This window comes from Lithobates pipiens, unplaced genomic scaffold (assembly GCF_037356315.1).
Source record: "Lithobates pipiens isolate NorthernLeopardFrog02 unplaced genomic scaffold, aLitPip1_a1.2 Scaffold_18, whole genome shotgun sequence".
Classification (NCBI taxonomy): domain Eukaryota; kingdom Metazoa; phylum Chordata; class Amphibia; order Anura; family Ranidae; genus Lithobates; species Lithobates pipiens.
The window spans coordinates 281,224,111-281,237,799 of NW_027507758.1; the positions used below are offsets into that span (position 1 = coordinate 281,224,111).

General features: G+C 40.8%; 1 protein-coding gene across 4 annotated transcripts in view; it reads left to right on the forward strand.

The window, feature by feature from the left end:
- Positions 1-13,689, forward strand: part of CEP85L (centrosomal protein 85L) — a 300,266-nt gene that overhangs the window by 227,496 nt on the left and 59,081 nt on the right. For all 4 annotated transcript variants that reach the window (XM_077487040.1, XM_077487039.1, XM_077487041.1 and 1 more), the window contains one exon: positions 1,669-1,793. In XM_077487040.1, coding sequence (XP_077343166.1) covers positions 1,669-1,793 — 125 coding nt within the window. The remainder of the gene's footprint in view (positions 1-1,668; positions 1,794-13,689) is intronic.

Sequence of the window (13,689 nt, forward strand, 5' to 3'; positions counted from 1 at the left end):
GGAATAGAAAGGGGGCAGGCCTGGGCCACAGCTCCGTGTCTGAATGGGCATAGGGAGCTGTGACTTTGTTCGGTTGTCCCCATAGCAAGCTGCTTGCTGTGGGGACACCCAACAGGAGGGAGGGGCCAGGAGAGCTGAAGAGGGACCCTAGAAAAGGAGGATCCGGGCTGCTCTCTGCAAATCCACTGCACAGAGCAGGTAAGTAGAACATATTTATTTTGTAATAAAAAAAAAACACACACAACTTTACAATCGCTTTAAAGTAGATTTAAAGTCGAACGTTTTTTTTTTTTTTAGATAGACTAAGGAAGGGTTAAAACCCATATCAAGTAATTTTTTTCCATATGTGACCCACTGGTGAGATTTCCTCTCACTTTCTGTTCTGGGAACGCAACGGGAAATTAGAGGAAATCTCTACTTAAGTGAACCGAATTGCAATCTTCGAGATGTATCACAAGAGCGGGTGCCCTTGTTAGAATCTATTGTTCTGAAGGCAACACAAAATGTTTGCATTTCTTTCTGTCTTGGTGACAATAAGCGGGGGATACCGAGCGCAAGAACTAGACAACGGTTTCACACTCCCTTGCCTTTACATAAACTTTAATTGTGCTTTCCTGTTTAAGTGGACCTATCTGATTAAGCCTTGTATGGTATGGTGTTTGTTTAAAAATGGTATTGTGTTGTGGTTCAGTCCAACGGGATAGGGTGGGGAGTTTAGATTTCCTTTAGTGTAATAAAATTGCCTTCCAGGCATGGAACAAACGCCTTTGCCACTTCTCATGCACTACCTTTTCTATTATTTCCATAAGACAGTGTCTCTTGGATATAGTTGAAATCCAGCTCTTGAAATAAGGTGATTGTTTTAGGTACCAAGCTCATATGTTGGCATAAGGGATTTGTTTAAAGCAATTGGTTAGACTCGTAAATGCTTGCAATAGCTGATATTTTCTAGGTAAAGGAAATACTCTTTCACCCCATGTCTCCCCTTTACCACTTGCTTGTGTGCGTTGATGATGTGGGTGGTTTCCTGCGTAATGAACACTTGGCCAGAATGTTTTGTGTGTATTGAATCATAATCGGTGTATGTGCAGCTTTAAAGGTGAACATGGATTCAGATATTTGTGTGCTACAAATGAGGCCTTGGCTCTACTAGTAGGTAGAGTGTTTGTAAAGTCAGCCAACCTATATGATAGAACCCATGAAAGATTATAACATTGGTGTGCTTTTCTGGATATGTTCAGCTAGTTATAATACAATTATTAGAATTGTAGAAGAAAGTTGCTATTTTTTTGTACCTTTCTCTGTTTTTAAGGTTTTGTCTTTATAAAGAGCACCTGTTTTTTTCATGTTGTACAGTATATGCTTTTTTTAAGGCTTGTAATTGTTGAAGATTTCACGTCCATTGGCTTGATGACAACCTTGTCACCATAACAGGTAGTGGAATCTTTTTCGGTGGGTCCACGGAGAACCATTTATCACTTTCCCATTTTATCCAAAAGATATAAAACAATATACACTTCATTGTAGGAAAGCCACATACATTCTTACCTACGGTAATTGGGAAATAAAGGTGTAGACTAATGGCTATGATTATTTTTACAGTATAGATTGTTTTGCTATTTTACTGCTCAAATTTGTAGACCCTAATTTTGAAATCTTGTTGTATAGGTTGGGAATAATTCCTCTCGAATAGCGTTTACTGGAGTGCCCGTAAGTCAGGATGTCAGTAAATGGGAGTCCCTGGTGAAAATCAAAGAAGGACTACTGCGACAGAAGGATATTGTACTTGAAAGGTACCTTTTGCACTTTTATATTCTAACACAACCTCTAATATGAGCCAGTTATATAACAGAAAGAAGTGTCTGCAGTTCCTAACTTACATAGAAATGGAACAAAATTTTAACAGTATTAAATCTACATGAGATAAGTGAAATAAAAAAATGGGATGCTGCTATATGTTCTGTTTTTGAAAATGTAACTGCAATTTTGGACTATGTGTAACCGGTTAGATTCCTTTTGTATGGTCATAAATAGCCCAATAGGCTTTTTCCTAAAGCTTATGAAGAATTCTGACCTAGCTGGCAACATGGAAAACTCTGAATTGACACCACATAATAGATGTAATTGACTAAGGGTCTTACAAGTAACCCAGTGAAAATATTGTCGAAATTCCATACACAAACTTAACACCTTCTTCTTCCCCTTTTGATGCAACTTTGGCTAACCATCCTTTTTCTGTTTTTACCCTCTCAAATATTCCAATACTTAAAGTTGGCCATAGATGATTCGTTTTTTTTTTCTTTTATGGTCTTTTTTTTTCATTCAGCCAGCAGGCTAAAGAAAAATTAAGGGATGTTTCCATCCACACGAACGAGGTGGATAGAGGAATCCCTCCCACCAGGAGATTTTTTTTTTTGACAGTGGAACGCTCCATTATCAGAATACACTGATTAGCATTTGCAGTCGCTGATCAACAAAAGTTTTCCAACATCTAACATGAAACTTCTGTTGACCAGGGATGTCTACAATGATCAAAATTTGTCTGGCCCCTTTTTACCTGCCTGAATTTTGATCCATCTATGGCCAGCTTTACACACCAAGGCGAAAGCTCCTATATGTTCAACAGAGATACAGTTGGCTGATAAATCTTTGAACATTAGTAAGCACCCAGGCATGGATGGTTTTATAGCCCTATACTAAAAAAAAAATGAAAAAACTGGGTTTAGGGCTCTGTGCTCGGTGAGCTGCAGTGGCCATGATCCTGAAACAGAATTCAGAGCATCCTGACTGGTCTAATTTTTGCTACTCATCTTGGATTTTAAATTTCTGACCTCCAGGCTCAACACTGGGATAACTACTTTTTCAGTAAGGACCAAGTGGACTTCATGCCAACTTGCCAGGCACCAGATAACATTCACCTTATACATTTGGCCAAATAGCACCAGATTTCCAGTATTCATCTGCCTTTGAACATAAGGAAGGCCTTTGATATGGTTCAATGGCCAAACTTATTCTACACGCTTGAAAAATAGGGTTTTGGCACACATTTCATGAAGTGGGTGCATGTACTTTATATTGATTACAAGGCTTTATTCACTATGCAGGATTCCGATCCCCACAGGTTGCGGTATCTAGAGGCACACACCAGGACTCCCTAATCTCTCCCTTTGTTTGCCCTGGTGCTTGAATAACTGGAAATGGGTATCACACAACACCTAGCCATAGAAAGTTTAGAGGTGACTGGACATCACCATAAAATGTCATGTTTGCTGGCAACACTACCTTTTATTTAACCAACCCCTTCATCTCCCTTCCTAATTTAACCTTCTTGTTGTCCTAATATACATCTATTTTTAGACTTCGGGTCAATGAAAGCGAATCCTAAGTCTTTGAACATTCTTCTCATAAAACATTTGGGCCTTCAAATTTAGTCCTCTCCCCTTTTAACGGGATATGACAAGCCTACTGTATCTTGGGGTCTGTATTGCACATCTGTGATGCATTATATTCAGAAAATACCCTGCTCTCCAGGACAAACCAACCGATCCTAAAAGTAATACCAGAATTTTTGCGACTCGGCCGCATCGCTTCTTTTATAAATATATCCATTCCCAAAAATCTTGTATCTCATGAGAGTACTACCATTGGGATCTCACCCCACATACTATATTCATTCGGTTTTTCTGGGTGGCCTCCTGACCTTGCGTCTTGAAAGACTACCTCTTTCAACCAAGACTTTTGAGCAGCTTAACTTCTCCCCCATATCTTTGACTATTTCTATGGGGTTCAGATCTTTTAATGTCATGCTACTCCAGGAGCCACACATGTAGCATATGTAGATGAATGAATAATGAGTTAATATTCTGTGCGTGTGACCAATTATTAAACAATAAAAAAATAAAAATGACAAAGTCCTCTGAAAAGCGATTCACGGTCTTCTGAAGAATGATTTGCAATCTTCCAAAAAAAGTACTAGATAATAAATTGCTCCGTGAGGTAAACAAAAAATAAAGTATAAAGTGACTTCCTTTCTTCTATGCAAACACCATATAAAGTGCAGTGTGGTTTTCTTTACTGGTGACACCCTTCCATGCTGTGCACTGTGATGATGGATGGCCTCTTACCTCAAGGCTATGGGATAACAGCATGTGTGTTTTAATCACAGATGGTTCTTGGTAGTGGTCGAAACTCCTATGCTTGTACATTTCCAATATTGGAATGGCAGTCTGCTCCTTTTCAATCTATTGTCACATATCTTTTTACACATAAATGTGTAGCTCCCGCAATACAGGAAAATTTTAAGATGGCAAGGGATAGAAGAGAGGGATCCCAGGATAGTCTAGTATGTTTTGGAACAACTAGATTCATTTAATAAAAACAGTGGACACAGGTACTCACATTCACAAAGTAAATAACAGTCATCAAACAATGAGCGTTGAGATCGCCTGCGTCACTTCCGGTGCCTTTATGTCCCTACAATGTATCGTTACGAATCCCCTGAACAAGTCACGTGACCGTGATGATACATGTAGGAACGTAAAGGCACCGGAAGTGACGCAGGCGAGCTCAGCGCTCGTGGTTTGATGACTGTAAGTTTTCTTTGTGAATGTGAGTTGTTGAGCACAAATGCATATTCACAATATTCCCTAGGTCACGGGTCAAATATAGTTCTAGACAGTTTTTTAGTCATTAATAATGGTAAGAGAGGAAGAACACCATGGGGTTAATTTACTAAAGGCAAATCCACTCTACACTACTCGCTGTAGATCTGAGGGGAAGTTCTAAAATTAGGGGAAGCTCTGCTGATTGTATCATCCAATCAGGTGTAAGCAAAAATGCTGTTTATTTTCCATGCCCCTCTCAGGTCTACAACGAATGTACTTCCAAGTGCACTTGCATTGCAAAGTGGATTTACCTTTAGTAAATAAACCTCATGTATTCCAAATCATTTCATATTTCATAGGGCATCTGCTATGCTCGCAAATGAGTTTTTCATATAGGAATATATGGTTTACCGTCTGTATCCATTTACGAACACACTTTTCTGGCTAAGAATGATGCATCTCTCAGCATAGTTCTATCATATCTCTGTCACTGCTCCTCATCTAAAATGCCCAAAAGACAAACCTTTAGGGTATTTGGTACAGATAAAATAGATGAAAAAATGTCAATCACTTGTTTCCAATATCTAGCAATGACAGAGCATAACTACATAACATGAGCAAAGCCAGCATTTGTACAATCACACCTATTACAGTTTGGAGCAGGTATGCGATGCATAGCATGTAACCTCGTTGGTGCGAGATATGATTGATGCAGCTTGTAGAGTTTTATTAGTCAATTTTTAATAGCCAGAGAGACATACAGGTGAGAGAAGAAAGCTTACGTCTCCCTTTCTTAATGGCTCACTATGTTTGACCATTCCTGCTTATGTGACCCCCAGGACAAAGGTGATCTCTTTGTCATATATTTGTCCCTATTAGTAGGTCAGCACTCAACACCTTTACTGTATGTAGAATACTGGAAAGGGGCCTAAATAGGCATTTACACCCAATGGAATAAAATCTGGGACACCATAACCCACTTATATATTCTCGATGGCTGTTGAGGCCAACTATAAGTTGCTAATGCACTGGTACATGAGGCATTAGAGGTAGACCAAAACTTGTCCCTGGGGTCTCTCCTCGCTGTTTCTGAGGTTGCACAGAAACTGGCACACTCCTCCCATATTTGGATGGATTATCCAAAAACCAGATGTTATTGGATAGCTGTTTATTAATTGATATATATGATTTTGAGGAAAAGCATCCAGAAATACCCATGGGAGGCTCTGCTAAAGCTAAAACCAGAGAGATGCACAGTTGCTAAATACACCTTAGCAAAACCACAGAAATCGGCTAGTCCAACAGTATAACAAGTTAGGCGGATGATGTCTTTGTACCTAATAAATTAGAAACTCTCAGCATTATTCCATGACTTCATGCCTAAAATTCAAAAGGTCTGGACACCATGGATAATGCATTGCATGTCTCCAAATTTTGACTACACATTGCTTATGATCAGATATACTTTGGAGCCTGTAGTTGTAAGTTTGCACCTACCCAGGTCTCCCTCCCTCCTTTTATCTCCTTCCCCCCCCTTTTCTAACCTCTCACCTCCTTATTTTTACCTTCTTTTCACTTCTCCAATCTTCTGTATCCTGATTTTCTCCTACTCTCTCTCACTCAGTTAGCTGCTATTCTTTTGTTCTTCATTGGCCTATGTATTTTCTTTAGTACCAACAGTTCTATAACATGCCGGTTTAGTATCGCTGCTACGAAGTCCCTTGCCAACTCTAGACATGTATTTTTTCTTGGTTTGCTATGATATTTCCATATACGTAATCTCTGTGGAAGTGCCTTGTTTCATTTTGTAAAACTCAATAAAAAAAATGTTTTAACGAAAAATAAAGTAAAAGATGACATGAAACCAGTTGACAGGTTCTCTTAAATGAAATGCTTCATCTGGGAAATTATCTTTTATGTTGCATGCCTCTCATCTGTTTGACAGCATTGTATTTTTGTTGTAACAGAAGGAGAGATTTATGCTTCCTTTTATATTTAGAAGTTTGAAAACAAGTCGGTTATGTGTGGTAAGCAGACTGGGGCAGTAAAGAAAAGTTTGCCCCTTGGCAGAAATGAAATTTCAATAACTGATGGCCTTGGATACGAGCCCTGGAAAAGATGTTGAAAGCACATCCCAAACACTTGGCATTATACAATATGAAAGCCACAAAGCAGATATATCATCTCAGCGCTTGTATTTTTAGCAGGTTCATTTCTGTGTGCTTCTGAAATCTTTCAGATGACACGTTTTCAAATAAAACTTCCTGAAAAATCACTTGGGTAATAAATAGAAGAGCACATATACAATTTAAAATAGATAATTGCCTCACAAGCTTCTGAGATGAGTTTGTAGGACAGTGCTAAAGAAATACTTGCAAACTCCATACCCAGGCCTGCGCTCAGTGAAGGACCTCTCTAAACCAGTTGCTAAGAAGGTTCCACCATGCAAAATGCAGAAAGGATTGGACTTCCTGGTTGGAATCAAACATCTTTTAATTCCTTCAAAAGGAGTTTGAGTTCATCGCCAGGACAAAAGGTGTGGGCTGGCCCGACTGATTACTGCCCTAAAATTTCCAATACAGAATCGTAGCCAAACCAAACATTGTTTACCTCTCCTTCCCCCAAATGGTGCATTGACATTGTCATGCAAATGGAGACTTCTTACTCTTGGTTTCAATATTTTTATAGAAGGTTTTCACACAGAGTAGAAAAATAACAATGTAAATGATTGAATAATGCACAGTTCACACAATCTGAAGTGCTGGTATACCAACAAAAGAAAAGATTTGTATTATCAGTCAAAGGCAAAGAAGCGTAAGGCATGCAGCCCTGAGCTCCACGTTGACTATAGAGTTTTTCCCTCGAAAGTGCCACTCCAAGGTGTAGCCGAGGCTTTTAATCGGAATCATATGAGTTTATGCACTAACATTACAAACCAACAATGATGTCTTGCATAGAGACTGCAAGTACATGTTACACAAGCCAAATCATTATAGCTTGATAATTGGTTAATAGTTAATGTGGGCTTCCTTTCGAAGTAGACACTTGCACAAGCCCCCCCCCCCCCCCCCCCCAGGAATGGTAGTGACTGTGTAAATATTGTCATCTTAAGGCAAGGAAAAACTGGTATGACTTAAAGTAGAACTGTAGGCAAAACCTCCCTTTTTTTTAAAAAAAAATTTCCATTTTGGATAGAGTAAGGGAAGGTTATAGCCCCTGAAAGGTTTCTTTTTGGCCCCTTACCTGCACTTCCTGTCCTATAGCCAAAACAGGAAGTGAGAGGAAATCCCTGCAAATGAATCACTTGCTGACTGCCCACCTGCAATGTGCGGACGGGTGGCCCACACGAGCAAAGTGATGTTACCCGTATGTCCCTGTCCCTGTCTCCGTCTGTGTTTAGCGTGTGCACATACCCCCCCCCCCCCCCCCCTTCCAACACCAGCTGTGATTGTACACAGCGGGAGCCTGTCGGCAAGTCCCAGACAGTGATTCATGGTCAGGGACCTGCTGATCGGCTGTGTTTGGTACAGAGGGAACTGCAAAGCAGGGATAAGAAACACAGAAATCTGTAGTAAAAAGCAGCACACATTACACAAATTACCCATTGTTAGGTACACATTTAACCCCTTGATCACACTAGATGTTAACCCCTTCCCAGCCATTGTCGTTAGTACAGTGACAGTGCATAGTACTGGCACTGATCACTGTATTGCTGTCACTGGTAATGTCAGTGGCAATTAGTGAGTTCCCCCCCTAGCATCAGTTGTAGATTGCTCGTTGCAGTATCCCAGCCCCATTATAAGTTGCTGATCACCACCATTAGTAGTATAAAAAAAAAAAAAATTAATTAGTGTGTCGTCCTATATGCAATGGATAGATTTGCTGCCGCTGAGCAGGAGAAGCCGCCGGTGATGGGGTAAGTGCTACCGACAGGGAGGTTGGCATACTGTTTGCCGCCACTGGTAGTCACTATAACTTTCACACAAACCAATCAATATACACTAATTGGCATTTCTTTTATCAAAGACATGTAGCAGAATACATTTTGGCCAAAATGTATGAAGCAATTAGATTTATTTTTATGTTTTTATTGGATATGTTTTATGGCAGAAAGTAAAACATTGTTTTGTTACATAGTTAATCGGGTTAAAAGAAACAAGTCCATCTAGTTCAACCAATAAAAGGGGAAAAAAAAGTTAAACAATTTTTTTTCAACGTTTTTAGTCAGTCAGGCCAGGTCATGAAGGTAGTAAAATTTTCCAGCGCTCAAATGGTTAAAGGAATTTCTAGGGAAACCCTTAGGTCACCAGAACTAGTGTCCCCATTGGAAGATTTCCCCTCTATTACTTTTTCTGGGAACAACCAAAAATTTTGTGAGTTTCTTTTACTTTCAATGATCATGGTAAATGGAACAAATAGAGAGGTTGAATCTTTGTAACCGGGGCACAGACAGCAATAAAAATGATAGGTGTTCGGCTCTAGATGCCGCCAAGGCCTTCTATTCCGTGGAGTAGAACTACCTGTGGGAGTGCCTCTTGGGATTTGGAATTGGCCCCAACTTTATTCACTGGGTTCAGCTCCTATATCAATCCCCGAAAGCCAAGGTGTTTGTGAACGGCTGGCTCTCCGACCAATTGCCGCTGGAGAGAGGGACCCAGCAAGGTTGCCCACTTTCCCCCATGCTGTACCCATTGGCTGTGGAGCCATTGGCCATCATGGTTCGTGCAGACACCAGCATCCGAGGCCTTAAGATGGGGAATCTGGAAGAAAAGATTTGGATTTATGCTGACGATACGCTCCTATACTTGGCCGACTCGGGTCCCTCCCTTGTTGCACCCCTCCACTCCATAGAACATATTGGTAGCCACTCGAGTCTGAGTATTAATTGGTCTAAATCCCAGATCCTTCCGATTGACCATTTCCCCCCCTCACCCACGTCACGCCCTCTGACTCCCCAGTGTCTCCTTGATCAAGTACCTTGGAGTTACTAGACTACACACTCTCTTGAATATTGAACCTCTGTATACCCTGATCAAGTCCAAGACACAAACATGGGCCAGACTACCCCTGGGTGTTATGGGACGTGTCAGTCTAGTCAAAATGATACTCCTCCCAAAGATACTCTTCTGGTGTGGCATGCCCCCCTGCATATACCACAAATCGTTTTTAAAACAATTGAATCAATTCTCAATTTGTTTATATGGGGTCACAGCAGACACAAATTATCTTGGAGAATTCTGAAGAACCCAGTGACATTGGGAGGAGCTACTCTTCCAGATTTTCAGGACTATTATCTTGCCTCCCAATTGTCCCACTACTATCATTTTGAAAAAAACTAGCTACCTAGATACCAGCTATTACTCTGTGAGCACCCTGACGACCCAGCCCATACCCCACTTCAGTCAGTCCTCAGGTACCTATTGACACGACACCCCCCCCCCCCCCCCCCCTCACACACACACACACACACACAAAGCAGACATGTTGACACATCACCGGAGGGTATGGTGGACAGCACTACAAAAACTCTGGACCCCACAGGTTCATTCTCATACCCCTCTGGTTCAATACACGCTTGCCTCAATTATTATCCATTCCAGACCCCGCAGTTTGGATACATCATGGGATCTTGTACATGCACCAGATCATGACCGCTGCGGGACTTAAAACATTCCAAGCGCTAAAGGATGAATTCTGACTTCCCAATCACCTCCTTTTCAGGTACTTACAGCTCCGTCATCCCATACAAACTCAATTTGCTGGCTCCATATATATATATATGTATATGTATGTATGTGTGTATATGTATGTGTGTGTGTGTGTGTGTGTGTGTGTGTGTATGTGTGTGTATGTGTGTATATATATATATATATATATATATATATATATATATATATATATATATATATATATGAGAGGATTAAACTTTTCGACATTACAGCAATATGTGGAACAACCTATTTGGTTTAATTGTTTGGGTTTAGATGTTTTTAAGGCGTGGTTCACACAAGTATAAATTGGACACAAATTTCCAACTCGCATGACAGGAGACTCTGACCGGCTCTCCATGCGAGCCACATGCGGCTTAGATGTGAACACAGCCTAAAGCACGGGTGTCATTCCATATTTCTGTTTTGTTGGCTTTGTAGCAGCAATGACTATAAAGCCTCAGACTGCCTACTTCTGGTCTGGAGCCTACAGTGCTTTGTCTGTTGCGGTTTGCTGTTTAGCCGGTCCACTTGGCCTCCTTGTTGGTTGAGGAGACTGTATTTCCTACATGTATTTTTAATGACCAGTGTAATCATTTCAACTACTGGTGGTAGGTGTTTGCAACCTGCTTTATAGATCAGTACAAGTAGTCTAAACCAGACAACTGTGTTGATGTTAATCTCCAGAGCAGAAATGGGCACAAGTCCCATGTTCAGTATTTGAGTTGGAAAGTTGTGCAGTATTTATTTGGAGAATGGTTGCATACTGGAGTGAATTATGCCAAATATCTGGACATGTGATTTAAACCCCTTGTAAACAACACCAGTCTCATGAGAGTATTTACCACTGAATCCCAAATCACAGGCCAAGTTGTACTGGAAGAGCTTTTTAAGGCTTGGTAACAAAGAGGGCTTTTTCCTAAAAGCTCCCAGCACACAGGAAACAGCTGCTACTTAGTGCTTTGCACCTCAGCGGCTCTATTAAAATATGAGCAGCCTACTGTATTTTGTTCTTATGTAGTAAGATACATAGCCTTGAATACATGCAACATAACCACACAAAATATTAATTGAACACCAATGTGAGCTGGTAGTGATACATATGCCTGGTAACATTCCAGCCATATCTCAAATTTGTATGCAGGTTTTAATGCTAATAGCGCACCTGCTTAAATCACTATTAATGTCCTATCTAAAAAAAATTATAATATGGCACTGGAATATTGAACAGCTTTGTGCATTTTGTGAAATAAGCAATTCACATAAAAAAAGATTACATTTAAAAAGAATCCTTTAGAGAGAAATATTGAGGCTGTCTTTCCTGAACGCCTTCAGAAAATGCTATTTGTCTTGCTGTCATGCTGATTCAATTATTTAAAGAAGTATAGCCAAAGCTTTTTTTTGACTGTACTTTTATAGATCACAGGAGTTCAGTTCGTTCTTCGCTCCTTTGACCGATTTACAGCCCCCTGTTGACTGATGCCACAGAGCCAACCCAGACTCTGAAAAGATCCTGACCTTATGGTTGGGATCCACCCAGATACCTGGACTGGCAGCTGGCTCGGCCTCTCAGTGAGTCCCTGAGAGCCTGACCCATATAGCCAGGATCTACTTAGATGCCTGGATTATCAGCTGGCTCAGCCTTTCAATAAGTTGCTGAGAGCCTGACCCAGCTGCTCCCACCCCCTGCACAGCCCAGTGCTCCAGTGAGTGCAGGAGGGACAGAGCAGAGAGCTGGGGAATGATGGTCACCAGCTCTCTACAGCCTGAAGACCAAGAGCTGAGCAATCTGTGAAGGTTTCTTTACAATGAGAGCTGTGAAAATGTGGAATAGAGACTCCCTCAAGAGCTAGTTCTGGCCAGCTCAGTAGATTGCTTTAAAAAAAGGACTGGATACTTCTCTAAATCTACATAATATAACTGGATACTAACATTTTATAGGTACATATATATTACACACACACTGGATATAAAAGTCTGAGACTCGCTGGAGGGGAGCCTCTCCCGCCACCGATAAAAGTGATCTTGCCGCGAATCCACCACAGAACCACTTTTATATTGTAGCCGGCCAAACGCGTCAATATCGGGGTTATGGCAGCTAGCTGCTGCCATAACGATATCCGTCCTCAAAGTGAGAACATATATCAGCACTCGGTAGTCGGCAAGTGGTTAACAGAATGCAAGCCTGCTTATAAAACTTAGTTTGAAAAATCAGGATTAAGACATTTGTGGCAAAATTATCTATCTCAGTTTGAAATGGCCTTAAGACCATGTAGACAATCCTGGTGTCTGACACCCATTATATAGTGCATCCCTTTGAGAACTCATTAACTCCAGTTGCAGTAAACCGATGGTCTGTGACACTAGGGTTCTTAGGAGACCAATTACTTTTCATAAAACTTCTCTACAACATTTTAAAGTGTTAAAATGTCAGGCCCCATCCAGTTACACCGTTCCCGGGGAGGACTTTCACTCTGCATTACTGCTCTGGTGCTGATTCATCAACACAGTTCATGTACATAGTGCATTTTTTAAAATATGTCCAATCTGTCATATTGACATTTTTTATAGCCAAACATGGCCATGGTAGACCCTGTAATAGTTCTGTACATTGCTGTGGAAAATGTGAGCCCAAAGTTCAAAGAAAAGGTAACTAAACCCGATAACAAAAATTTTATATATTGCTGCTTACCGGTTCTTTAGCTATGGTGGCTGCATTCTTTGTTTTTTTGTTTTGTTTTTTGTTTGTTTTTTTAACCACGTGCATTTTCTTTATAGAAAAGTATAGAACCTTTTCAATTCAACCTTTGTCATTCTCTTATACGTAAGGACGCACAGTAGAACGAAATATCGTATCTCACAGGACCACGGAGCTACATATGAATTAAACAGAATTGTAAACATACAAAAATAGATCAGCGAATAAAAAAAAACCCTACACACATCTGGAAACTGTAACTGTACATATACTGTTGGTAAACTGCTATATCCGGTAGGCAACCCCCGACACGGGTTCGAAGCTTCTTTTGCTGACACTCGACTCCCTCTCCATCAGCAGAGCAGCGCAGGGAAGTGTCAGTGAGACACTAATGCATTTCAATTTCTGAGTTCCCCCATACACCTGCACTGAGGGGGAGGCACTGTGCCCCCACACATTGTACAAGATGGGAAACATTGTTTGGTTCTCTAACTGTTTCCAGGAGGAGGAGGAGGAGGACTATCTTGGCCACTACTAAAGCCAATCACAATCCTGCTAGCCCCGTCCACCATCTGAAGGAAGATGACTCGCTTGGTTGCCACTACCAATCTCAGAAAGAAGGGATTTCACTGTGACTGCGAGAACCACCATCAGATGACAGTTTGTGGAATTACTGTTG